Here is a 26,487-nt window from a genome sequence, read left to right on the forward strand (position 1 = left end):
GGTTGCAAAATTCGCTATTCGGAGATTAATCGGTCAGTACTTTGAAAAGATTAATCGGCAATTCGGGGATTAATCGGATTTTACTGTATACATTTAAATATTAAATTTTAATAATTATGTGTGTAAACATAGGAAAAAACCATAAATATAAAAATAAACTTTAAGATAATTGTCTAAAATTGTTCATTTTGCTTCAAAACTATAAATTCTAGTTTAAATTCATGTTAAAATGTTAATCATTTTTGACTTCAACCGATTTTAGTTATCAAATTCGATTTTCACTCATCAATTGACGTTGACTGTTTAATTAAACGGATTTTTAGAAATCAGAACGGATTGCTCTTAAAAATGATTAATCGGAGATTAATCGGTGAGTAATCGGGTATTTTACAACACTGCTTGTTTCTATCTCGGTTGTTTTAGCTCAATGTTTACTTTTTGTTTTTTTCTTCCTATTTAAAAAAGTAAATAAATAAATATTTGTTTCTAAAATGCTTATAAAATTTAATTTTATGTGTTAAGTTTTAATCTTTTTAATCACATTAAAAGAATTCCGAATGGATATTAATATGGTACGTTTAACATGGTTGGTTTGTTCAATAGTTGTAATTCGACCGAGTCGATTTACATTGTTGGTTCTTATATTTAGTTTGTGGGAGGTTTGTCAATTCAGAAGTAGTGATCTTTGTGGGAGGTTTGTTCAATTTGAGTCACTAAGATGGTATGATCTTTCCAATCAGACCCACATTATGATACAATTGTATGATCTAATCTTTTTTAATTTAATTTCCTTTTCACCAAAAAAATAATATGAATATGTATGTATATATGTATATAGATATAGATATAGATATGAATATGAATATGAATATGAATATAAATGTTGATGATTATAAGCTTTATCCAATAAGAGATTCTTTACTTCACATGTAATAGGAATTCACACTTTTACACAATGGGTCAATAACCACCAGTTATCTTCCACCAAATATCACACATCCTTTCACACAAATTCCCATTTTTATAGATTTCTATACTTTGCTTCTTTTATCTTTGACCATGAATCATAAGATTCGCCTGTAATGTTTCACGGAGTAGTTGTAAATGAATAGTGTTTCACCTTTCGATTGAAAGCATCCGCTTATCTTTTATCTTTTTGGGCGTCGTTTGCAATATTATTAATATCATTTGAAGTGTGGGTTATGTATGCAATATGGTATCAACTCAGTTTATCTAAATCATGTTCTTATAGATACCCATCTTTCAAGAACCTTAATTGAAGTTGGCAGGGCGTGTCATTATTAACAGTGTGTTACAAGTTCACCTACAACTCGTTCATAAGTATAACTAAGAATAAGAATATCAACATATTGTCTTTCACGTCATGCATTTTATAGATTTTGTTTCTGAATAATTATTACAAGATCATATTGTCTCCACCACATGTTCACATATTCAAATTAGCCATATTTAAAGCTTTTCCCAGAATGTCACATTGGTACATCTTTAGGAAAATCTTGTGGGTACCTCTTTACTGTTTCTCTAACCAATCTCTCTTGTTCAATTAGATTTATAGGTACCTCTTCGTACACGTCACTAAACAAGTAATCAAGTGGAGGCTTCTCTGTTTTTTCAGCTACTTGAATTGCTTGTATCACCTGTACACAAAAGTCATCCAATGAATCACTAATAGCATCCCTCAAAAACCCACCCATAAAGCTAGACGTACAAATTTTGGCACAATTACTTTTGATCGGTTTGATTTGAGTTATAATTATTGTTGAGTGCAAACCCGTATCCCACTAAAAATAGTAACAAAAATAATGTAATTTGTTTTAAAATACTAAGAACTGAGTGGGCTTTTGTGTTGGACATTATGTTGGGCTAAAGCGGTCCAAACAAATGGTATCAGAGAGCTACAGTTGTAGTCTAGATGTGGATGTGGATGATGCAATATCGACATTACATCGAAGTAACCCTCACTTATTATTCTTTTTGTTAAAATAATATAACAATAATTTTCAATATAGTTGATAAATTTATGTTCAGAAAACAAAAGTTTAAAACTTGAGTATTGTGTTGTGTTGTGCTATGCAACACCCAACACACATCAATTGAGCTGTATAAAGAAAATACCTCTTTTCTAACGTTGGCTCGAAATTCAGATTCTTCTTCATCACTCCACCAACCTTTTCTCTGGACCCATTTTCTGAACATCGATACAGGATTTCGAGCTGTTTTCCAGTTTTCAATTTCATCAATCGGCCGGTACTTTGTTGAATCATCAGATGTAGAGTGATGTCCTACTCTATATGTAAGCGCCTTATGTCATACATATAAAGATGATTGTGTAAGATTAGATGGAATGTTATTGATGATACGAATAAGATTCTAGATTAAATTTATAATACCTCTATCAGTATTGGTTGTTGGTCTTTAATGGCCATTTCACGAGCTACACGAACTGCATTATAAATAGCCAGAGCATCATTTCCGTCTACTCTTATACTTCGGATACCATACGCTTGTCCCTTGACAACAACACCATCACCTGTGAAATTAACAGGTCTGTTACAGTTCAAATGTCTGTTTAACTAATCTAAACAATATAACACAACAACAAAAACTAAGATTATAAACTGTAGATTATATTTTGAACTTAGTATTTATTCAATGTGCAGTAATCTAAAATATGTGGTTTGAAGTAAGTTTTAAGCTTTAAAAATAGACTTAATGATTTTGAACTCATTCAACACATTGGCCTTATCTTTAAAGCTTTAATTTTCACCCGTCCAATTTAACACATTACAGATTAACAACCTGAATCGACTCATTCATAAGTAAATGGGTCAATTTATCACCACTACTTGAGCTTATCAATACCAAATTCACTAAAAAGGTCGAGTGAAAAGAAGTACTTCGAAATTGTTCAGTAACAGGAGTGCTAATCGCCCATCCGTTGTTGCGACATAAAAAAACAACAGGGGCTTCCATAACTGCTGCAAAATTTAGACTAGCATGGAAGTCTCCCTATTAAAGAATTAAACACACTTTTAGAACATCACCAACATGAAACAATATAATATAAGTATATAAATATGTACTATCCCACATGTGAAAGGTACAAATTAATATGTACAGAATTTTGTACCTCGCTTGTACTGCCGTCCCCGAAATAGGTTACGACACATGCATCTTTATTATCCATTTTTAGTGAGTAAGCAGCACCAACAGCCTGAGGAAGCTGAGTCCTAAGAAAATAATGATTAATAACGTACAAATTAGCTATAGCTATTTTCTGCATATTATTTTTTTTTTACGAGGAACCCCCCTAGCGACGAACCATAATGGCTCCCCTCTAGTTGGTAAACCCCGGTTAAACGGCAAGTCAGGCCTCCACCGCTACCAGGCAAAGCATCCTCTAGTCAATCAGTCACTAAATGGAGCTCGCCCCAAGGTATTTGCCTTGAAGGGAATCGAACCCGTGACCTCTTGCTTCATTGGAAGTCCTGGTGGCCACCAAGGCTATGCCTGGATGGTTTTTTTTTTTCTGCATATTATACAAAGTAATAAATATATAAAAGCGATTGTTAAAAGGGTAACATGTTAATGTATATCAGCAATAACTCACGCAATAGGTGATGATATAGTGAAGTAATTATGTTTCTTGGATCCATAATGAATCGGCATTTGCCTGCCTTTCCCATAATCGTTTCTGTTTCCGAAGCATTGATTAACAAATTCGTGTAACGTAAAACCACGCCACAACAACACTCCTGGTTCTCGATACTGCATTTTCAAATTTAATATAATATTAAAACCTGAATATATAACCTCAAGAATCGAGATTAAATTAAGCTAAAGAAATGGTACCTGTGGCATAATCAAGTCATCACCGCTAAGGGCTGCAGCTGATGCTAAACTGATAGCTTCTTCACCATATGAAGTAAGATAAAAAGATATTCTCCCTTGCCTTTGTGCTTCATACAAAATTGTATCCATAGTTTGCAGTTTAAGCATGCCACTGTACATCTTCACTGCTAGTTCCTTATTCACCTAAATGTCAAGAAACATAATGGTAAATATAGAGAGGTCATGCGGGAAAAAAAAATGGGTGGTGATCTGTACACCATCACGTTTGAGCGATACACCACTTTAAAAAGTGTAATTGATGGTGTAAAGCTAAATTGTGATGGTGTACAAATCACCAACATGAAAAGTAACAAGTTTTTATGAGTGTAGATGTGTACATGTTGATATTGGCTAGATGAAAGTGGATAGCCGTTGTCATCAAGGACTCGATAACACTGCACCCTCTTTTTCGATGACTTGTGAAGGAATGACATTTCAGAAGTGAAGCCAACCCGACCACCAGGAAAATCAACACCCTGTTTGAGTCAGAAACAGTTGCAATTAAAGATTTTGATGAGTAAACTAATTGGCATAGCCATTAAAATAAAAATACGTTGTCAAACATTGGGTTAAATTAATAGTTTTGATCATCATATGTAGTTAAAGCTATGATAAAATGTTACAAAACATGCTCCTAGAAAATTGAGTTAATAAGATCTGTCTATGACTAGAAGTTCAAAGATGGAATTAAACTAATTTAATGAAACTATTGTTAGACATTATGGACCTCAAACAAGAGGTGTGATTAATCGCAATCACAAAGCCACAACAACAACAAGCAGAACAAGCATAAAATTATAAATAATATATGTGACACAAGGATTTAACGTGGTTATATCCTAGCTCCAATCACATGAGTTTAGTCTATGACCACAAATCAAAGTTTTTACATATTAATTATCGTGCACACAGTTACAGGAGGCTAGGTTTACATTACATAAGTAAAATATAAAACCCTTTGGCTTTACCAATTAGTTTCCTAATCAACAACAAAAACATTCCAAAAATCACATTGCCTAAAACTTGGTTATCAAGCAAAACTGGTAGCACAACTTCCCATGGGAGATTATCTCCCTGAAAAAGAGACACATCCTATACGGGTAAACATCTCCCAATACAGGAGAGCCTTATGTTCAACTACTTTTTGTATCTTCGATCAAGCTTCACATCTCAACTATCTCCCACTTGAATATTGAATGAACCCAACTCTCAACCGTCCAACTATGCTCAAACACATACAACAACTCTCGATAAGCTAACTAAAAATCCTTTTGATACCACCAGATAAACAACCCGGGTCACGCCGAACTTCCACACCGCTTCGCCATGGGAGAAGGAAGTCTTTCGACATCAAAAACACAGATGAGCAATAATTCAGTTATTCGCTTGAGCCATCATGGTTTCTGCACCACCATTTTCGTACACCAGAAGATCATCTTCTTACACTAGAAGATACATTGAAGTGTGTGAGACTTCAAGTATATGATACTAACATGAGACTAAACCGCCTCACTCATCCACGGCAAGAAACATGGTCATTTGTGACGATCTTTTAGTGACAACTTATTATTTGGCCACTAATAATGCTTTTGTAGTTATCATAAAAAGTCGTTATAAAATTTTGGTCATTAATGATATTAGTGACTAAACAAATGGTCTATAGTGACCAATTTGTTTATTTTGGTATATAATAATGTTTTGTGACAGATCTATGGTAACGAGAAGTGATCAACCTATTTTGGTCACTAACTTGACTTAATGACCAATTTAGTGTTATTAGTGACGAATAACCCTTGTCACTGAAGTCCTTTTTTCTTGTAGTGATCGCTCTAGCCACTCCGATCCTACCATCGACATGTCAAGGATCACACGTAATAGGGTGTGTTTGGATGAAACTAGTTGGAGCTTAAGCTTTTGAGATAGAGCTGGAGCTTATTTTTGAAGCTGGTAGCTGGAGCTTATTATTTTTTATAAGTGTTTGGTAAACTAGCTGGAGCTTATTTTTCAATTCATAAGCTCTACTTTTTTTCATAAGCTACTATAAGTAGCTTATTTTTTAAGAGCTTATGAAATTAATAAGCTCTATTTTTAATGTCAACCAAACAAAGCATATGACTTGTAGCTTATTAAAATCATAAGCTCAAACTCCTATAAGCTCCCATAAGCTCTCATAAGCTCGTCACCTAAACACACCTTATCTCTGATTTTCCTTTTCAGTAATCAGAAAATCCTGACAGAAGACCCCGTAGACTATTCATCAAGAAAACGCAGTCACAACCTTAAAATCTATATCATTCAACTTTTCGCTTTACTCTAGTACAATGACCCATCCAGATAGCGCTATGAAATTCACGTACACAACTTCTCATTTCCATGTACGCTCTCACTATCCGCAATCACAACTTTGAAATCTACATCTTTCAAATTCTCCTTCTTGTCACCCAGTCTGTTTCTATCCACAATTCAAATGCAGTTTTGTTTTACTTAAGTTTGATTTATTTAAAATCAAATCACAAGCTTTCCTACAAAGTTCTCAATTGTTAAGCCAAGAGTTTATTCATCATGTCAAATAGTATAATTGGTACCAAACAAGACAACAACAAAACTCAATCTCATATATGTGGAAAATAATTGGTATAAACGTGAACCCTAAGAATTAATATCACAAAAGAATATTTTAAAAATTTAAATTGTAAAATGCAAGTGTGAACCTAAGATATTGCAAAAAAAGCTAAAAAGGCTGATGCTACAAGCATGAAGAACTTAAAGTAACTACTACTCGTACATTCTGTATTGAATTCCGTTGTTAAATATAGACAAAAAAGATTCACAAAAGGTAAAAAACACATTAATAAATAATTAAATTATATCAAGGAGATTGTTAAACGTTGGAAAAATGTTTAATCATATCGTATATAACTTAACTAGTTTTATGAGCCCGTCCGTTGGACGGAAATTGTAATATTTATTTTTAAAATAATTAGTATTTACGACAATTACAGATGTTTTCGATCAAATGTAGACTATAATTAGGAAATGAAAACGTAACAAAATTAGAATCGTTACATGATATCTTCTATGGAAGCGCCCGTGAAAAAGCCCGTACATTCGGTTTCAAAATTGAAATTCAATTGACGAATCAAAAATCAGTATTTATTAAACTTAAATCATACAACAAACAAAATCATAATAATGTTAATACTTCCGTATGACATATAATTTATAATTATGTATATATATATATATATAAAACATGTGTTCAAATCATACTATAATTGTTATGTATGAACTATAGTTTAAATCAATTTACTATAGAAACTTAAATCTGATCGGATTCTTATTCTATTTCTATTCTAGATATAGGATTCTATTCTATTTCTATTCTAGATATAAATATGAACAAAGAATTCCAAAACAAAAACTTATTTAATTGTAATCTTGTTCCGTTTTCCATAAACATTTGAATATATCATATATGTTGGGTTTTTTATTTGGTTTCCAATTATGTGGTTAGCCCAAGCCCAACAAATTAAGCCCAATTGATTGTTTGACTTGGTCAACCATCAAGGGGCATCTTTAATTTGAAGTTGTGCAGCTGTATTCACAAAAGAGTGCAGAGAGATAGATCAAGAAATTGTGTGAAACCCCAATTCTCATCTACAGTGACAGCAGACCAGAAAACCTTCGATCCCCGGAGATCCGACCGTTGAATCTTCTTCATTTTTGGGCTGTGTCTTCCTGACATCAGTGCCAACATTTTCAACCGTTGAATTCGTCTCAAGTGGTCTGTAGCTCGAGTTACAGCAGGTAGAACAGTAGCAGAATTTTGGGTGATGAAATTCTTCTTTTGTCTTTAATTGTTTCATTATACTTGTTGATTATTGTTGTTCAAGAGTATGATGATGTTGTATACCTCTAGTTGATCTAGAGAAGGATTATTGTATTGCTCTCTTTGTTGATGATAGTGGAATTTAAGTGGCTTACGAGTCCCGTGGTTTTTACTCTCGATTTTGAGGAGTTTTCCACGTAAAAAGTCTCGTGTTTTAGTGTGTGCTTGATTATTGTTTAGCTACTGATTTGGAACAGATTTGGGGACTGATTTGGGTTGGTTTTGATATAGCTTGTTTGTTAGTTTCCTCACGGGTTCATACGGGTCGGGAAATGCTTGTCAAACGGGTTTGTTTCCGCTTTGTAGATTGCCCGTTGTGATTATTTTCCCATCAAATTGGTATCTAGAGCTTAAGGTTTTTTTATTGACTTGTGTGAAAGATGGAAGCTAATACAAGTAAAATGATTAGTTTAAATGGTTCAAATTATCATGTTTGGAAAGGCAAGATGGAGGATCTTCTTTATGTGAAAGATTACTATTTGCCTGTTTTTACTGAGGATAAACCTGAGGAAAAATCTGATGCTCAATGGAAAATTTTGCATAGACAAGTATGTGGGTTATTCGGCAGTGGGTTGATGATAATGTTGTGAATCATATTACTGGGGAGACTGATGCTAAAGCCTTATGGAAAAAGCTTGAGCAGTTATATGAACGAAAGACTGGGAATAACAAGTTGTTCTTAATTAAGCAGATGATGGCTTTGAAGTATCATGATGGGACTCCTATTACAGATCACCTAAATGCATATCAGGGTATTATAAATCAGCTTGCAGGTATGGGTATCAAGTTTGAGGATGAGATTCAAGGTCTCTGGTTACTTGGTACATTACCAGACTCTTGAGAGACTTTTAGGACATCTTTGTCCAACTCTACACCGAATGGTACTATCACCATGGAATTGGCTAAGGGTAGTATATTGAATGAAGAGATGAGAAGAAAGTCACAAGGTTCCTCTTCACAGTCAGATATCTTGGTCACAGAAACGCGGGGGAGAAGTCATAGTAGAGGTCAGGGTAAAAGAGGCAATCATCGTAGCAGCTCACGCAAAGGCAAATTTGCTAACGTTGAGTGTTAAAATTGTCATGAAAAGGGGCACACAAAGTGGTATTGTCCAAAGTTGAAGAATGAGAAGAAAAAGGCATATGACAAGAATAAACAAAAGAAAAGTGATGGTGGTGATGATGATAAGGTTGAAGTTAACGCTATCACAGATGAGTTCTTTGTTTGTATTGATTATGATATGATCAATCTTACTCATGATGACACGAGTTGGATTGTTGATAGTGGTGCTACATGTCATGTTGCAATATGTAGAGATCACTTCTCATCTTACACTCCAGGTGACTATGGATTTGCTAGGATGGGTAATTCTGGGTTATCAAAGATCGTTGGTATTGGAGATGTTTGTTTGAAATTTGACACGGGAATGGAGTTAGTTTTGCATAATGTAAAACATGTTCCGGATATGAGACTTAATGTTATTTCAACAGGCATTCTTGATGATGATGGTTATTATAACGGTTTTGGTAATGGTATTTGGAAACTAACTCTTGGTTTTATGATAGTGGGAAGAGGCAAGAAAGACTCAAGATTATACATAACGCGTCCGAAGATCATCCAGAACATTGTTAACGCAGTGGACAATGTTGATTCTACCGAGTTATGGCATAAAAGACTTGGCCACATGAGTGAAAAAGGGATGTCTATCTTATTTAAGAAGAATGTGTTGTCGGGTGTTAGTGATATTAATTTGAGTAAATGTTCTCATTGTTTGGCAGGGAAACAGACCAGAGTTGTGTTTAAGAGTCATTCTCCTTTTCGAATGGAGAACGTACTTGATCTAGTACATTCGGATGTGTGTGGGCCTATGAAGACTAGGACACTTGGTGGATGTTCCTACTTTGTTACATTCATCGATGATCATTCCAGGAAGGTGTGGGTTTATACCTTAAAGTCAAAGGATCAAGTATATGAGAAGTTTAAGGAATTTCATGCACTAGTTGAAAGGCAAACGGGGAAGAAACTCAAGTGTATTCGGACTGATAATGGCGGTGAATACATTGGCAGATTTGATGCTTATTGTAAGGAGAATGGTATTCGGCATCAAAAGACTCCACCAAAGACACCTCAGTTGAATGGCTTAGCAGAGAGGATGAACAGAACTTTGGTTGAGAGAGTTAGATGTTTGCTTTCACATGCAGGGTTGTGCGATTCCTTTTGGGGTGAGGCTTTAAATACGGCAGTTCATATTATTAATCTAACCCCTTGTGTTCCTTTGCATTTTGATGTTCCTAACAGGGTTTGGAGCGGCAAAGATGTTTCTTACCGTCATTTACGAGTTTTTGGATGTAAAGCTTTTGTTCATGTTCCCAAAGATGAGAGGTCAAAGCTTGATATAAAGACTAAGGCATGTGTATTCCTCGGCTATGGTGAAGATGATTTTGGGTACAGGTTATATGATCCAGTTCAGAAGAAACTCGTACGAAGCCGAGATGTTGTGTTTACAGAAGATCAAATGTTAAAAGATGTTGATAAGACAGATTCAGTTCCTCAACCTAGTGCTGATCTTGTTGATTTGGATCCAGTTACTCCACAACATGTTGGAGATGATGTTCAGAATGATGAACATGGTACTGATGTTGGTGATGCTCCGGAGCAGGTAGAGATTCCAGTACCAGATGTGCCCCCATTTGTCCCACTTAGGCGGTCTACCCGAGACCGTCATCCTTCTGTCAGATATTCTGCTGATGAGTATGTATTACTCACTGATGGGGGAGAGCCAGAGTGTTATGCAGAAGCTATGAAAGATGAGCATAAGAAAGAGTGGGGTGAAGCCATGCAAGATGAGATGAATTCCTTACATGAGAACAATACTTATGAGCTGGTGAAGTTACCTAAAGGCAAGAGAGCTTTAAGAAACAAATGGGTGTTCAAAGTAAAGACAGATGAACTTACTTCACAACCAAGGTACAAAGCTAGATTAGTCGTTAAAGGATTCAGCCAGAAAAAGGGTATTGATTTTGATGAGATTTTCTCACCGGTTGTGAAGATGGGATCTATTCGAGTGGTTCTTGGATTAGCTGCTAGTCTTGATCTTGAGGTTGAACAGATGGATGTCAAGACTGCTTTTCTTCACGGTGATTTGGATAAGGAAATCTACATGATGCAACCTGAAGGTTTTCGGGTTAAGGGTAAAGAAAATTATGTTTGTAGACTTCAGAAAAGTTTATATGGGTTGAAGCAAGCACCGAGACAGTGGTATAAGAAGTTTGAGTCGGTTATAGGAAAGCAAGGCTACTGAAAGACAACTTCAGATCATTGTGTTTTCTTTCAGAGGTTTGGTGATGATGATTTCATCATATTGTTGTTATACGTTGATGATATGTTAATTGTTGGTAAAAATATTAAAAGAATTGCGCAGTTGAAGCGAGAATTGAGCAAGTCTTTTGCTATGAAAGACTTGGGGCCAGCAAAACAGATTCTTGGCATTTGGATTTCTAGAGATAGAGGTGCTAAGACGTTACATATATCACAAGAGCAATACATTGAAAAGGTGCTAAGTAGATTCAACATGAAGAATGCTAAAGTGGTTAGTTCCCCTCTTACAAACAACTTTAAGCTAACAGAAAGAGATTGTCCTACTTCAAAGGAGGATGTTGAGGAGATGGATATAGTTCCATATGCGTCAGCAGTTGGTAGCTTGATGTATGCTATGGTGTGTACTAGGCCAGATATAGCTCATGCGGTAAGTGTTGTTAGTCGGTTTATGTCAAATCCGGGTAAGAAGCATTGGGAAGCAGTTAAATGGATTATGAGATACTTACGAGGTACTTCAAAGTTGGGTATCACATTTGGAAATGGAGAGCCGATGCTTGTTGGTTATACAGACTCAGATATGGCAGGAAACAAAGATAACATGAAATCCACTTCTGGATATTTGATGACTTTCGCAGGGGGAGCAGTGTCATGGCAATCAAGGTTGCAAAAGTGTGTTGCATTGTCTACGACCGAGGCTGAATATATGGCAGCAACAGAAGCGTGCAAAGAACTATTGTGGATGAAAAGGTTTCTACAAGATCTTGGGTTTAAGCAATCACGATATGTGGTTCTTTGTGATAATGAGAGTGCGATTCATTTGACTAGAAATTCTATGTATCATAAGCGGACAAAACATATAGATGTGTGGTATCATTGGATTAGAGAACGTCTTGAAGATGGTTCGTTTGAACTTGATAAAGTTCATACCGACGATAATGGTTCCGACATGTTCACAAAGGCTTTAGCAAGTGAGAAGCTTAAGGTATGTTGCTCGATCGCCGGGATGGCGATCCCTTCCTCATAATTGGAAAAGGGGAGATTTGTTGGGTTTTTTATTTGGTTTCCAATTATGTGGTTAGCCCAAGCCCAACAAATTAAACCCAATTGATTGTTTGACTTGGTCAACCATCAAGGGGCATCTTTAATTTGAAGTTGTGCAGCTGTATTCACAAAAGAGTGCAGAGAGATAGATCAAGAAATTGTGTGAAACCCCAATTCCCGTCTACAGTGACAGCAGGCCAGAAAACCTTCGATCCCCGGAGATCCGACCGTTGAATCTTCTTCATTTTTGGGCTGTGTCTTCCTGACATCAGTGCCAACATTTTCAACCGTTGAATTCGTCTCAAGTGGTCTGTAGCTCGAGTTACAGCAGGTAGAGCAGTAGCAGAATTTTGGGTGATGAAATTCTTCTTTTGTCTTTAATTGTTTCATATACTTGTTGATTATTGTTGTTCAAGAGTATGATGATGTTGTATACCTCTAGTTGATCTAGAGAAGGATTATTGTATTGCTCTCTTTGTTGATGATAGTGGAATTTAAGTGGCTTACGAGTCCCGTGGTTTTTACTCTCGATTTTGAGGGGTTTTTCACGTAAAAAGTCTCGTGTTTTAGTGTGTGCTTGATTATTGTTTAGCTACTGATTTGGAACAGATTTGGGGACTGATTTGGGCTGGTTTTGATATAGCTTGTTTGTTAGTTTCCTCACGGGTTCATACGGGTCGGGAAATGCTTGTCAAACGGGTTTGTTTCCGCTTTGTAGATTGCCCGTTGTGATTATTTTCCCATCAATATATAGATAAATTCATTAATGTATTTTTTGATATATAAAAGGTAAAAATTTAAGATCAATAATTTAAATAAAGAAAATATTGACCAAAATTTATTAACAATCATTATATTGAGTTTATAATCGTTCGATTTTTCCCACAAAAAGCTTATGGAAATTTATGTATCGTAAAAATATTTGGGATACTTATGACATGTTTCCTAAAAGCTGCTAAATTTATTTAACATTTCGGAGCATTTGATATCCTAACATAATCCTAATCGCCTCATTAATAGGTAAGTGGGTTATAAATCTATTATAATAATCATTATAACATTATAAATAGATAGATACACAATCATATTATTTAATTCAGTTTAATTGAGAAAATGACACGTAGGATTATTTAAATCAGATTAATTGAGAAATTAACACGTAAGACTATTGTCACACGCTTTATAATAATGTATAGATAGATAGATAGATAGATTACTTACGTACAATATCCAATTATAAAGAAAAAAATACTTATATTAAATTTAAATATAGAGAGTAACTAATAAATAAATAAAAAAATATTTATGAATTAATTCAACCATTTAGTTTATATAATTAAATTTAATAATTTTAAACGTAATCTATCTTTAAAGGGAGTTAGGATACGAAATTTTACTGCAAAACGAAAGTACAAAATTTGGTACACCTAAAAGTTGGTGGGTATCAACTATCAAGATTAAGATAGAATGTTGAACCTCTATGCAGGTAAGTTCCATTTAAATAAAATACACTTATAAATAAATTCAGGTCCATTTTTTTTACATGAAATACAGCTACAACTTCTGGTAACCTGGTATAACATATTACAAAATATTACTCCGTATGTGATTTAGCTTTTATTAGGATTTTCAAAAAAATCTTCGAACAAATATTATATTATTAAAATTATTATTTCCTTTTTCTTTTATCTACATCATCATTAAATAAACTCCTACTCCATTTTTTTTTTTTTTTAAAGCAGCAAAACACCTCTATTACTAAAACACAGGAGTACAACTCGGCATATTTACAACAGTCTTACAAGCAGAATAACAGATAGAATAAGCTTACAAGCAGAATAACAGATAGAATAAGCTGTACACAGTGGCGGATCCAGAAAAAATTTTCACCAGGGGCGAATTCTTTTTTAAAACGTAGGGAATTTTTATTTTGCAAAATATAGAGGTTTTGTGGCAAAATATAGAGTTTTTTTGAGCAAAATTTGAAGGTATTTGGGCAAAATACAAAGGTTTTTGGCAAAATATGGAGGTTTTGGGGCAAAATATGAAGGGTTTGGGGCAAAAAAAAATTTTCCACCGGGGCAAAATCGAAAAAATTTGCACTAAAATTTCAAAATCCACCGGGCCCCCCCTCTCTTAATACATTGGATCCGCCAATGGATGTATATATCTATTCCTAACATTTATCTAACAAATGAAATTGCTTGTATTAGACACGCGAAAACCAACACCTGAGCACGAAAGTTACGAACCAGCTCAGCCCACCCCTGTATGATGGGATGCAAAGCTACATGCCCGAGGATTGGTGAGCCATTGAAGCCAATTGAAGTCTAATACAAGCTTGATTTTAAGGAGTGACTTTTATAAAACTTTTTATACGAATATGATATATCGTTCTTTTTTTTCTTTTTCTTTTTTTGTGAAAAAGACAACTTTTAACAACTATCAATTATATATTTATTTTTTTTAAATCATTTTTGGATATGAATCGTATTTTAACTATTTATAAAAAATATTACCCTGTCGCAATACTAGGGTTTCCTACCTCGTGATTGTAAAACTTATACTTTTGATCTTTCTGTTTGGAACGCATTTTATTTGACAATTTTTTTTGGATGTTAAATATCACAAATACAATTTGATGAGTTAATTTTTATTGGCGTATGTGATTTAGCCATTTTGAGAGGATTGTAAACGACATTATCAATCTTCAGTATTAATTATTAATTATGTATTAAGCTTTATTATTATTTTTAATACACAGCAAAATACATACAGTAATATATATATATATATATATATATATATATATATATATATATATATATATATATATATATATATATATATATAGGGAGAGAATTTAGTGAAATTTTTTTTAGTTCTAGAACTCTAGGAACTCTAAAAACACTCCAAATACACTGAAATTCGAGCAAAAAAGATGCACGGACGAGCAAAAAAAAAAGAAATTCGATCAAAAATCAAAAATACGGACAAACAAAAAAATTTCATAGTCGAGCAAAAAAAAAAAAATTTTTTTTTTCGAATTTCAAAACGTAGAACACATTTTTGTTCGAATATCAGCATTTTTGTTCGACTACCCGTGTGTTCTACATTTTTTTGTTCGACTATCAAAAATGTAGAACACAAAATTGTTCGCCCGCCTTTTTTTTTTTTGTTCGAATATCACTTTTTTTGTTCGCCATTGTCCCATTTTTTGCTCGAATTGCTTTTTTTGTTCGCCCGTGTCCCATTTTTGCTCGAATTTCCCTTTTTTTGCTAGAATTTCCCTTTTTTGCTCGAATTTAAGTTATTTTTGAGTTCTCAGGGTTCTCACACAAAAAAAGTTCTCATTTGATCCCTCTACTATATATATATATATATATATATATATATATAAGCGCTTGATGACAATAATCCTACGTGTCAATTTTTCATTAATTCTTGTCACGTGTCAACTCCTTCTTTATTCATGTCTTGTGTCACTCAATCAATTATTTCCATATATTAATTTAATATATATTTTCTTATATTTAATTAAATTACATTAATATAATATTTGTAGAATATTATTATATAAACGAATGGGCTCATGTTTGTCAATCGAAGTTAAAATAGTTATTTGGTAATCTTTAAAGATATTTAAATGTATGTCTACTCTGATTCGTTTGAGATTTGGACATATAATGAAATTAATTGATAGATAAAAAAGAGATGTACATGAGATATTATTCTTAACGGTCGATTTTAAGACAACTTTTTAGGGTCTCGTGTTTGGTGTTTTATCGATGGTTTGTTAATTGAAGTTAAACTGATTTCAACGGACGGACTCATAATGTATGTGTTAGTATTCAATACTAATGTTTTCGATACAAATGTTATCAGTAATAATAGTTTTTTTTATTGTAATTATATTATACATTTGATAACTATAAATATTAACATTATCGACTACTAATTTATAAAAATGTCGTGCAACGCACGGGCTCATAAAACTAGTGTGTATATATATATATATATATATATATATATATATATATATATATATATATATATTACATGGTATTATATTACATATTACATAATCACATACATTTAGGATTTTATAATGAGATGTGATGCTCACACACCAGTTTTTGATCCATACACATTTTTTACCATAAAATTTACAATTATGTCCTTAAATTTATCTTGGGACTTGAACCTCTGTTAGTGTAAGTAAGGATTTAATAGTCAATTAAGTGTGTATGGATCAATATTGAGTGTGTGAGCATCATCTACCTTTTATAATACGGTACCTTTTATAATACGGAGTATAAGTTTAAAACAAAAATATTAAAAAAATATATATTACTCCGTAGATTACTATTTATCGACGCGAGCTAGGAGATAAGTGAAGGAAATCAAACTTTATCTAGTCTAGGATTCCTATTCTATCATCGAGTCAAGCTTACGTGAGTCCCTACTTAATAATATAGCACATGGAAAGTACTTTTTTTATATTACTCCATTAAATATATAATATATACGGAGTAACATATATTAAATAAAATAATTTAACATATACTCACATATAATAATATGAAATTTACATGATTAGTATTTTAGAAATTTCAAAGTGTTGTTCAGAATTAAAAAAAAAGAAAAAAAGAAAAAAAGAAAAAACATGATCAATACTATAATACTTTCACTAATAATATGACAATTTTACACTTATTTTTCACACGACGTTTTGTTGCAACCAATGCATCATCATCTAAGTAAAATCAATCAATTATATTCATCCATTTATCTATTTTATAACGTCTTTATGAATTAATGTAGATCTAAATATATAATATATTAAACTAAATATTAGTTCTGCATAATAATTTAACTTCAACTTTAGTGCACACTTCTTGACTTTTTTGTAAAAAAAAAAAAAAAAAAAAAAAATTAACTTTTGCATTTCTCATATACAAACAGAGAGTATCACATGACATAATACTCAACGTGGCACAATTATCGGACACCATCGTCTACATGTAAATTAATGCTCTTAATAAACATTTATCAGGAAATGTTTTTTGTTCGGTGGTTTTGGCACTTAAATGTTTTCGTGTTTGTTTGATTTGATTTGTACCAATGTTGCTAAGATTAGGCTTAATAGATGTTACAATATGAACGTTCAACTAAATCATAAGATATATATCCAACCAGATATATATATATATATATATATATATATATATATATATATATATATATATATATATATATATTACATGGTATTATATTACATATTACATAATCACATACATTTAGGATTTTATAATGAGATGTGATGCTCACACACCAGTTTTTGATCCATACACATTTTTTACCATAAAATTTACAATTATGTCCTTAAATTTATCTTGGACTTGAACCTCTGTTAGTGTAAGTAAGGACTTAATAGTCAATTAAGTGTGTATGGATCAATATTGAGTATCTACCTTTTATAATAAGGTACCTTTTATAATACGGAGTATAAGTTTAAAACAAAAATATTAAAAAAATATATATTACTCCGTAGATTACTATTTATCGACGCGAGCTAGGAGATAAGTGAAGGAAATCAAACTTTATCTAGTCTAGGATTCCTATTCTATCATCGAGTCAAGCTTACGTGAGTCCCTACTTAATAATATAGCACATGGAAAGTACTTTTTTTATATTACTCCATTAAATATATAATATATACGGAGTAACATATATTAAATAAAATAATTTAACATATACTCACATATAATAATATGAAATTTACATGATTAGTATTTTAGAAATTTCAAAGTGTTGTTCAGAATTAAAAAAAAAGAAAAAAAGAAAAAAAGAAAAAAACATGATCAATACTATAATACTTTCACTAATAATATGACAATTTTACACTTATTTTTCACACGACGTTTTGTTGCAACCAATGCATCATCATCTAAGTAAAATCAATCAATTATATTCATCCATTTATCTATTTTATAACGTCTTTATGAATTAATGTAGATCTAAATATATAATATATTAAACTAAATATTAGTTCTGCATAATAATTTAACTTCAACTTTAGTGCACACTTCTTGACTTTTTTGTAAAAAAAAAAAAAAAAAAAAAAAAAAAAAAAAATAACTTTTGCATTTCTCACATACAAACAGAGAGTATCACATGACATAATACTCAACGTGGCACAATTATCGGACACCATCGTCTACATGTAAATTAATGCTCTTAATAAACATTTATCAGGAAATGTTTTTTGTTCGGTGGTTTTGGCACTTAAATGTTTTCGTGTTTGTTTGATTTGATTTGTACCAATGTTGCTAAGATTAGGCTTAATAGATGTTACAATATGAACGTTCAACTAAATCATAAGATATATATCCAACCAGATTAGTTAGAGTAATACATGACTAGTAACTCAACCGATCTTTCGATCATTTCAACTTAATTTATATATTTTTTGAAAGAAAAAAAAAAAAATAGGTGATAGAAAATTAGTGTTACCTGGTTTTGTTCTTCGTCATCATCGCTAGAAACGAGATCCAACTGTTGCCCAGCTTTCGACGATTCAAAACGTCGGTATCCAAAAATATTTACCGGTGACGAGTCGCCGTTAATTAACGGTCGTAAGGATCGGAAAGTAGTAGTAGAAACCGTAAAGTAATTAGCGACTCTTTTACCAACAAACTGCCATATTGCCATGTTGTAGTGAAAAACAATAGCTTAACAGTTGGGTGTACATGAACTATTTTTTTTATAGTATAAAAGACTAGAAAATATTTTAAGGGTATTAGATAACGGCAGTTAAAATGTTGATTTATTTGTGAGTAATTTCATGAGATGCGTGCACCTATGTGGCATTGCAATCTCTACGAGTGGCCGAGAACTTATGCGTGCACTTATAAGGTACTTCGAATCGAAATAATAATTGTAGAGAAACTACTATTGTCGTACGTACACGTGTATCTTATTTTCTCCTTTTAGAAAAAAGACAAAATTGCGCGAATGGCCCATCAACTTTGTAACAAAAAGCATGATAAACCGTTATCTTTTTTTTTCCGACCCAGATGACCTTGAACTATCAACATATAGCACCGATGGCTCAACCACTAAACTCTGTTAGATCTGCCCGTTAATGTTATGTCACGTGATAAGCTTGTGAGGGTAATATAGTCCACACAGTATTGCAGTCCACGTTTCATTGTATATCAAAAAATTGTTTTGCGGTTTACATGTTCTGTTTCATATGTACGTAAACCCTACTTTCTCCTACAATCGACTGTAACTAAAAACCTAAAAATAATACGATCAAACACACAAAAGATGCCAATTGATTCATTCTATTCGATCAGATTCGACTATGGGATCGATAAATTGATGGAATTGTGTGACAACCCAGAAATTTCCAACCAAATTTAAACTTTAATCTTTATATGTTTCCGACACGATAAGCAATAGTTGTTAAGTTAAATTTCAAGAATTTTAAACTATGTTCATACATTCATTCAACCTCGACCAAGTTCCAACGATTCACGATCCATTAAACGAATATGATTATATATGCATATGTGTATATATTATAACTTGAAATGTAAACAAAAACATTAGATTAAATACTTTATATGATTGTATCTGTTTCAAAATGTTTATCAATGGAATTAGAAGATAAGATCAAATGATTGAATTATCAGATATATTGAATTATGATTACAAGTCTCTGTTGAAAGGCCCACGTTGATTTGAGAAATCTTTCCATTTTAACAATATTCAAAAAATGGTAAAGTGATTTATAAATAAGAATAAATTGTGAATCATTGAGAACTAGACAAAGGATAGTGGAAGATTGAATCTCATAAAGACTCGATTGATCTATTAAGTTTCAAACGTACAAAAACGTTTTCAGTTTAAAAAGAACTTTATTATTAAAACGTATATAAATATCTAGAACCACTTTTGACAACTCATTACTTAACTAGTATGATAAACATAACGATATTTATATTTTATTTTATTAAGTATATATAACGATTTAAATTAATATTATATATATTTATACGCGTATTATACGTACATAGTTTTATACTTTTACTATACTTAAACTTTACCTTTACTTTATTTTTACTTTACTTTAACTTTAATAATTCAATTTAATAATTCATACTTTAATAATTCACTTTAATAATTCATACTTTAATAATTCACTTTAATAATTCATACTTTAATAATTCACTTTAATAATTCATACTTTAATAATTCACTTTAATAATTCATACTTTAATAATTCACTTTAATAATTCAAAAATCTATTATAAATAGAATTCAATAGGTTTCATTATTTCATAGAAACTTGAAAATATTTTTCTCTAAATTCTCTCAATCGATTTACATATATATATTTACTCCGTATTATTTCAAGATATTATTAGTATACATAAAATATTACGACGGAGTGCTGTCCGAGTGATTTCGAAGTTGTTTTTCGAGTGGGATAGGATTAAAGAAATTATGGGTTATAGCTATGGAGGTGATTGAGTATGGTTCATGGGTATGCTCGTCAGATCAATATAGTGTTTATCATTTCCGTTGCGTCTACGTACCTTTCCTGCAATATTGAATCTCAATATTGATACGTGAGTACTCATAATTTAACTTTTACATACTAATAGTGTATCCCTGACTAGTGCTCGAGTATTTAGGATTATGCATGCTTGTACTTTTGATATTGCCCTTAGACAGGTTAGGTTGAATCTTGAATTAGTTACACTTGCGGTTGAGATAAGGTATAAGATATGCATGTCCTTGGAAAGCTAGCGAAAAATTAAGAACTTTTCCTTTAGATATCGAATGGTTTCGATGAACGGATTAGAAGTTATAATCAATTGAATTTTCAATATTTTTATTAAAAAATTATTATTATTATCGTCGTTTTTATCGTCGTTCTAGTTTTATCTTATTATTATCATTATTATTATCTTTATCAATAAAAGGAATTTATCATTAAAAAATGTTATTTTTATTTTATTTTATTATTACTATCGTTATTATCGTTAAAGTTATAATTAGTATTATTATTATTATCCAATTATTATTATTATTATTATTATTATTATTATTATTGGTATTATTATTATTATTATTATTATTATTATCATTATTAATATATATCATTATTTAAAAATGGTTATTGTTATTGTTATTATTAGTATTACTATATTATCATTAAGATAATTATTAGTATTATCGTTAATAATGTCATAGTAACTATCATTATTAATATTAGTGTAATTAAAACAAATATTTGTAACACCTAATTATTTTGATTACTATTATTATCATTATTATGAACACGATATAAAAGACGATTAAAAGCTATTAAACGAAACGACTAGGAAATAATGGGTAAGAGTATCATGATGAAATTAAAATATTATATGATATTGATTTAGATAAAATTATCATTCTTATTATTTTTATCATTACTATTATTATTAAAATTATCGTTAGTATTAAAACTATCATTTTAACAAAAATTAACATTTTAATAGAAATGTCATTGTTACTATAAAATATCATTATTATTATTATTTTAAATAGAATTATTATTTTAAAGATAATATTAAAAATTATTGTAAATATTAAAGTTATCATAATTAGAATTATCGTTTTATCATAATGTCATCTTGGTAATTATAAATATTGATATTTTTATAATAATAATTATTATTATAAAATAATACAACTTTTACTTACTAACATTATAGATATTATTTTATCAAATAAATATGTGATACAAACATATTTTACTATGTGTAGTAACTTACTTTAATAATACCTATCATATTATCTTTATGATATTAAATGAACCCTATAAATTTTATTACTTAATATATATAAAAGTATATTTTATTATATAAATTTAATATAAAACTTTATTTATTAATAAATAAATTATATTATTTACTCTATTAAATCTTTTAAAAATATTTAAAAATATAAAACGACGATATTTAAACTATATATTAATCATGTATAGATTTTTGGAAATTATTTTGAGTCAAATTTACTTTTGTTGACTTTTGCATATTAGTCTCGAGCATTAGGATTGTGGTACACTATGACTTGACCTAATTTGTTAGACAAATATTGACCAACACATAAATATATATAATTAATTTAGGTTCGTGAATTCGAGGCCAACCTTGCACTTGTTCAATGACGTTATATGTATTTTTACTACGAAATACAGTATGGTGAGTTTCATTTACCTTTTTACCCTTTATATTTTTGAGACTGAGAATACATGCGCTTTTATAAATGTTTGACGAAATAGACACAAGTAATTGAAACTACATTATATGGTTGAATTATCGAAATCGAATATGCCCCTTTTTATTAAAGTCTGGTAATCTAAGAATTAGGGAACAGACACCCTAATTGACGCGAATTCTAAAGATAGATCTATTGGGCCTAACAAACCCCATCCAAAGTACCGGATGCTTTAGTACTTCGAAATGTATATCATGTCCGAAGGAGGATCCCGGAATGATAGGGGATATTCTTATATGTATCTAGTTAATGTTGGTTACCAGGTGTTCACCATATGAATGATTATTTTTGTCTCTATGCATGGGACGTATATTTATGAGAACTGGAAATGAAATTCTTGTGGTCTATTAAAATGATGGAAATAAATGATTATGATAAACTAATGAACTCACCAACCTTTTGGTTGACACTTTAAAGCATGTTTATTCTCAGGTGTTAAAGAAATCTTCCGCTGTGCATTTGCTCATTTTAAAGATATTACTTGGAGTCTTTCATAGCATATTTCGAAGAACGTTGCATTCGAGTCATTGAGTTCATCAAAGATTATTATTAAATCAATTTATTGTTGGATAGTGGATATTATGAAATGGTATGCATGCCTGTCAATTTTCGATGTAAAGAAAGATTGTCTTTTAAAAACGAATGCAATGTTTGTATAATGTATCATATAGAGGTCAAATACCTCGCAATGTAATCAACTATTGTGAATCGTTTATAATGTATATGAACGGGTCCTTTCAGTTGGTATTAGAGCGGTGGTCTTAGCGAACCAGGTCTGCATTAGTGTGTCTAACTGATAAGTCGATAGGATGCATTAGTGAGTCTGGACTTCGACCGTGTCTGCATGTCAAAAGTTTTGCTTATCATTTTGTGTCGAATATTAACTACTTATCATCCTCAGGAAATTACCTGCTTATCATTTTTAGTCTAAGACACGTCTTGCTGCATTGATTGCATGAATAGTGTATAGACAAAAATTCATATCTTAGCATATCTGCTAAATCATAACTTATCGTATCTGTTACTTTAAACTTTGCCTGACATATCCCGCAAAGTCCTCCGTAATCTACGAAATCTTTTGATATATATATATATATATATATATATATATATATATATATATATATATATATATATATATATTCTATGTAATTAGAATACCATCCGTTAGCCAAAATCATTTCATATCGGAAAAAAAAATCCTTTATCCAATCGTACGAAATGGAATTCGTCATCAGTTCAAGTCACTCAGATTCCGAAATGGAATCCCATTCAAGCTCCGAAAGCAGTGTGACCGGAATAGATCAACCAATCAGTCATCACCTATTCTGGATGAATTGGAGATGGGTTCGTAGCCTCCTCAATCATTGGAGACAAGAAGAAGGTGATTCCTTCCATCCACCACATTGCCCTCTTGACGAAGAACCTGAAGCACTTACCGACGAACCTGTCCGAAATACCATGTTCTCACTCATTTCCAGAGTATATCGTCACGATTATATATTACATCAAATTTTAGATTTTATTTATTCGCTCGTCCGAACCGACAATCACCCCGGTGTAATAGAAAAAGTCAACGAGCTTCGCGCTCGGGTAGTGGCTTTGGAGAATATGGTGCAGAGATTACAAACACCAGCAGCAGCATCAGCAGCATAACCAGTACCACCATCATCAACGCCAACAGTACCATTACCACCTCCAACCACAACCGCGTCGTAAACCTCAACTTCACAATCTGTCCCACGAGCATCAACGTCATACGCACCATAGATACCAAGGAGTACCAACAACAATAACTGACGAAGTATTAATTCATAACTTCATTGGAGAAACATTCCGCGGTGATTATGTAATCTCTAAAGTTATAGAGATTATATAATCTAGCCCTAACCATAAATCAGTTAAGCGAACCAAAATGATAGAAGGAAGAGTAGAAACCCTGACAAAAATGGTGTGTGATTAACAAGCTAAACTTGCTTTACCAACAGCATCAACAGTACCGTCAGCGTTACCAGCATCGTCAGTACAGTCAACATTCGAATCAACAACACCGATAACATCACAAACTCCGTCAGTTCAAGAATCACTGTGGATATCATTACGAATCAATAACGTGTATATTGTATCAACTCGGTTAATTCATATTACAAATATGCAATAATGTACGTCCTTCGGCCGCAACTTAACCAGCGTTAACTACAATCTCTGTTGCAATTCAACAAATTCCAATTCATAATAAATCAAGTATATATTTGATTTTACACTTTCATCATCGATGTACCCGAAACTTTTCAGATAACATCATTCGTACTTTGCGAAATTCACAAGAATTTCACGAACCGAACATCATACATCAACAAATAACGAAGTATTGATTCATAATTTCAATGTCATTAAAGAAATACTGCGTACAAGTTATGTACTTTTTAAAGCCTTTAAGGATTATTCAATTCTAGTTTCAACCGTAAATCAAATGAGTTTAATTTAACATTAACTCATTAAATCTATGTTACATCTGAAGAAAATATACATATATATATATATTTTCATAAAGACTGTAATAAAATTCTTTTGTACAAAATATTAATTGTGAATTTTTTTTTAACGGGTAGGTAATACCCGAGAGATATATAAATTCACAAATAATATGTTACATTCTTCGAATCTGATTCAACAAATCATCCATTATACTCCCTACTTTCACAACAATATAAATTCTTTTATAGAAATTAAAACAACCATACTCATTCAAAATTTAATTACATATTCTGATTTTGAAATCTCAAAATTCAACTCGAGATATGACCAAAATCATCACTCTTAGATCCTTACATCTTTCACAAGCTATATTTTGACTTCAAAACTGTGTTAGAACATCAAATGTATGTTAACGATTACAATCTGTGTTCAAACCCTTCAAAAATTTCTGAAGACACTTCGAATGATGAGCAATCGAGATGATGATCCAACCACATGTCACCCACAGTTATGTACCCGAAAAAAACTCTTGAAACCAAAGTAAAAGTTTAAACAACGTATCCGCGTCAGATTCTTTGGCATTTATTAACAAAAATAACTTTGCGACTCCTATTCAAAGTAGCCAGTTTTGTCACAGCTCCAGCAAGTCAACTTCGACTTTTCAGTCAGACTAACTTTATTATAACCTTGAGATATACACCATCATTACCAGGGAACCTTTTACATTCCACCACATTATTAGCAGATGTACCAACAACTTCATTACCCTTTGACTTTAGCCTCTCCAAAAAGTCATTATAATTATTTATTGAAACCCCATCATTTACTCATTCGCATCTTGTAATGAGAATTGCCATACGAATCATTGGGAATTAGCAATCAGTATTTTGACATCTCGCAGCATGTCTACGCCAACAGTTATATGTGTATATATAACGTCTATCTTCTGGACTTAATTTGAATGTGAAGTTTCTGAAAAACACTCCGAACTACGAATTGGTTCTTCGAAAATGGAAAAAAAATGCTGATGAAGCAGCAAAAACTATAAACGACTTTAAACGGTAAAAGCTAGATGATAATGATGAAGTGTGCTGGCAAAGCGCAGAAAAAGAGAAGTTTTGGAACTGGAAAACGGATTGAGCAAAGTAGGAAGGAGGCTGTGGATAAATTACAAAGACTGAACCTGACTTCAAAGTAGCCAAATGATTCAGTACCTATTGAAGTCATTAACGAATACCTTGCTCCTGACTCTAAACCCCTGCGGACAATATTCTTCATCATCCTCTGATATTAGAAATTCTAAAATATCATCATATCTTTCATTATAAATATCCTCCATATTTCTGAAGATATTTTCTTAATTTTTCTTATTTGAAATCATTTACCTCTTCGCGCTATCTGTATTACATCATAAAAGAAACTATTTTAGTTTCTAAATTCTGAAACATTCAAGTTTAAAATAGGAATATTTTGAAGTAGTGTTGGGAACTGAGGCATGAATTAGTATAATA

General features: G+C 31.8%; 1 protein-coding gene across 1 annotated transcript; it reads right to left on the bottom strand.

The window, feature by feature from the left end:
• Positions 1 to 1,259: 1,259 nt before the first annotated feature.
• On the bottom strand, positions 1,260 to 19,008 carry LOC139898912 (2-oxoisovalerate dehydrogenase subunit alpha 1, mitochondrial-like). The gene is made up of 9 exons (XM_071881713.1): positions 18,677 to 19,008; positions 4,251 to 4,388; positions 3,874 to 4,056; positions 3,632 to 3,789; positions 3,152 to 3,251; positions 2,919 to 3,030; positions 2,412 to 2,551; positions 2,137 to 2,322; positions 1,260 to 1,658 (listed from the first exon to the last, which is right to left on the bottom strand). Exons 1-9 carry the CDS (start codon positions 18,872 to 18,874, stop codon positions 1,491 to 1,493), a joined length of 1,383 nt encoding a protein of 460 aa, XP_071737814.1. The 5' UTR covers positions 18,875 to 19,008; the 3' UTR covers positions 1,260 to 1,490.
• Positions 19,009 to 26,487: the final 7,479 nt, after the last annotated feature.

Source organism: Rutidosis leptorrhynchoides, chromosome 3 (assembly GCF_046630445.1).
Source record: "Rutidosis leptorrhynchoides isolate AG116_Rl617_1_P2 chromosome 3, CSIRO_AGI_Rlap_v1, whole genome shotgun sequence".
Lineage (NCBI taxonomy): Eukaryota > Viridiplantae > Streptophyta > Magnoliopsida > Asterales > Asteraceae > Rutidosis > Rutidosis leptorrhynchoides.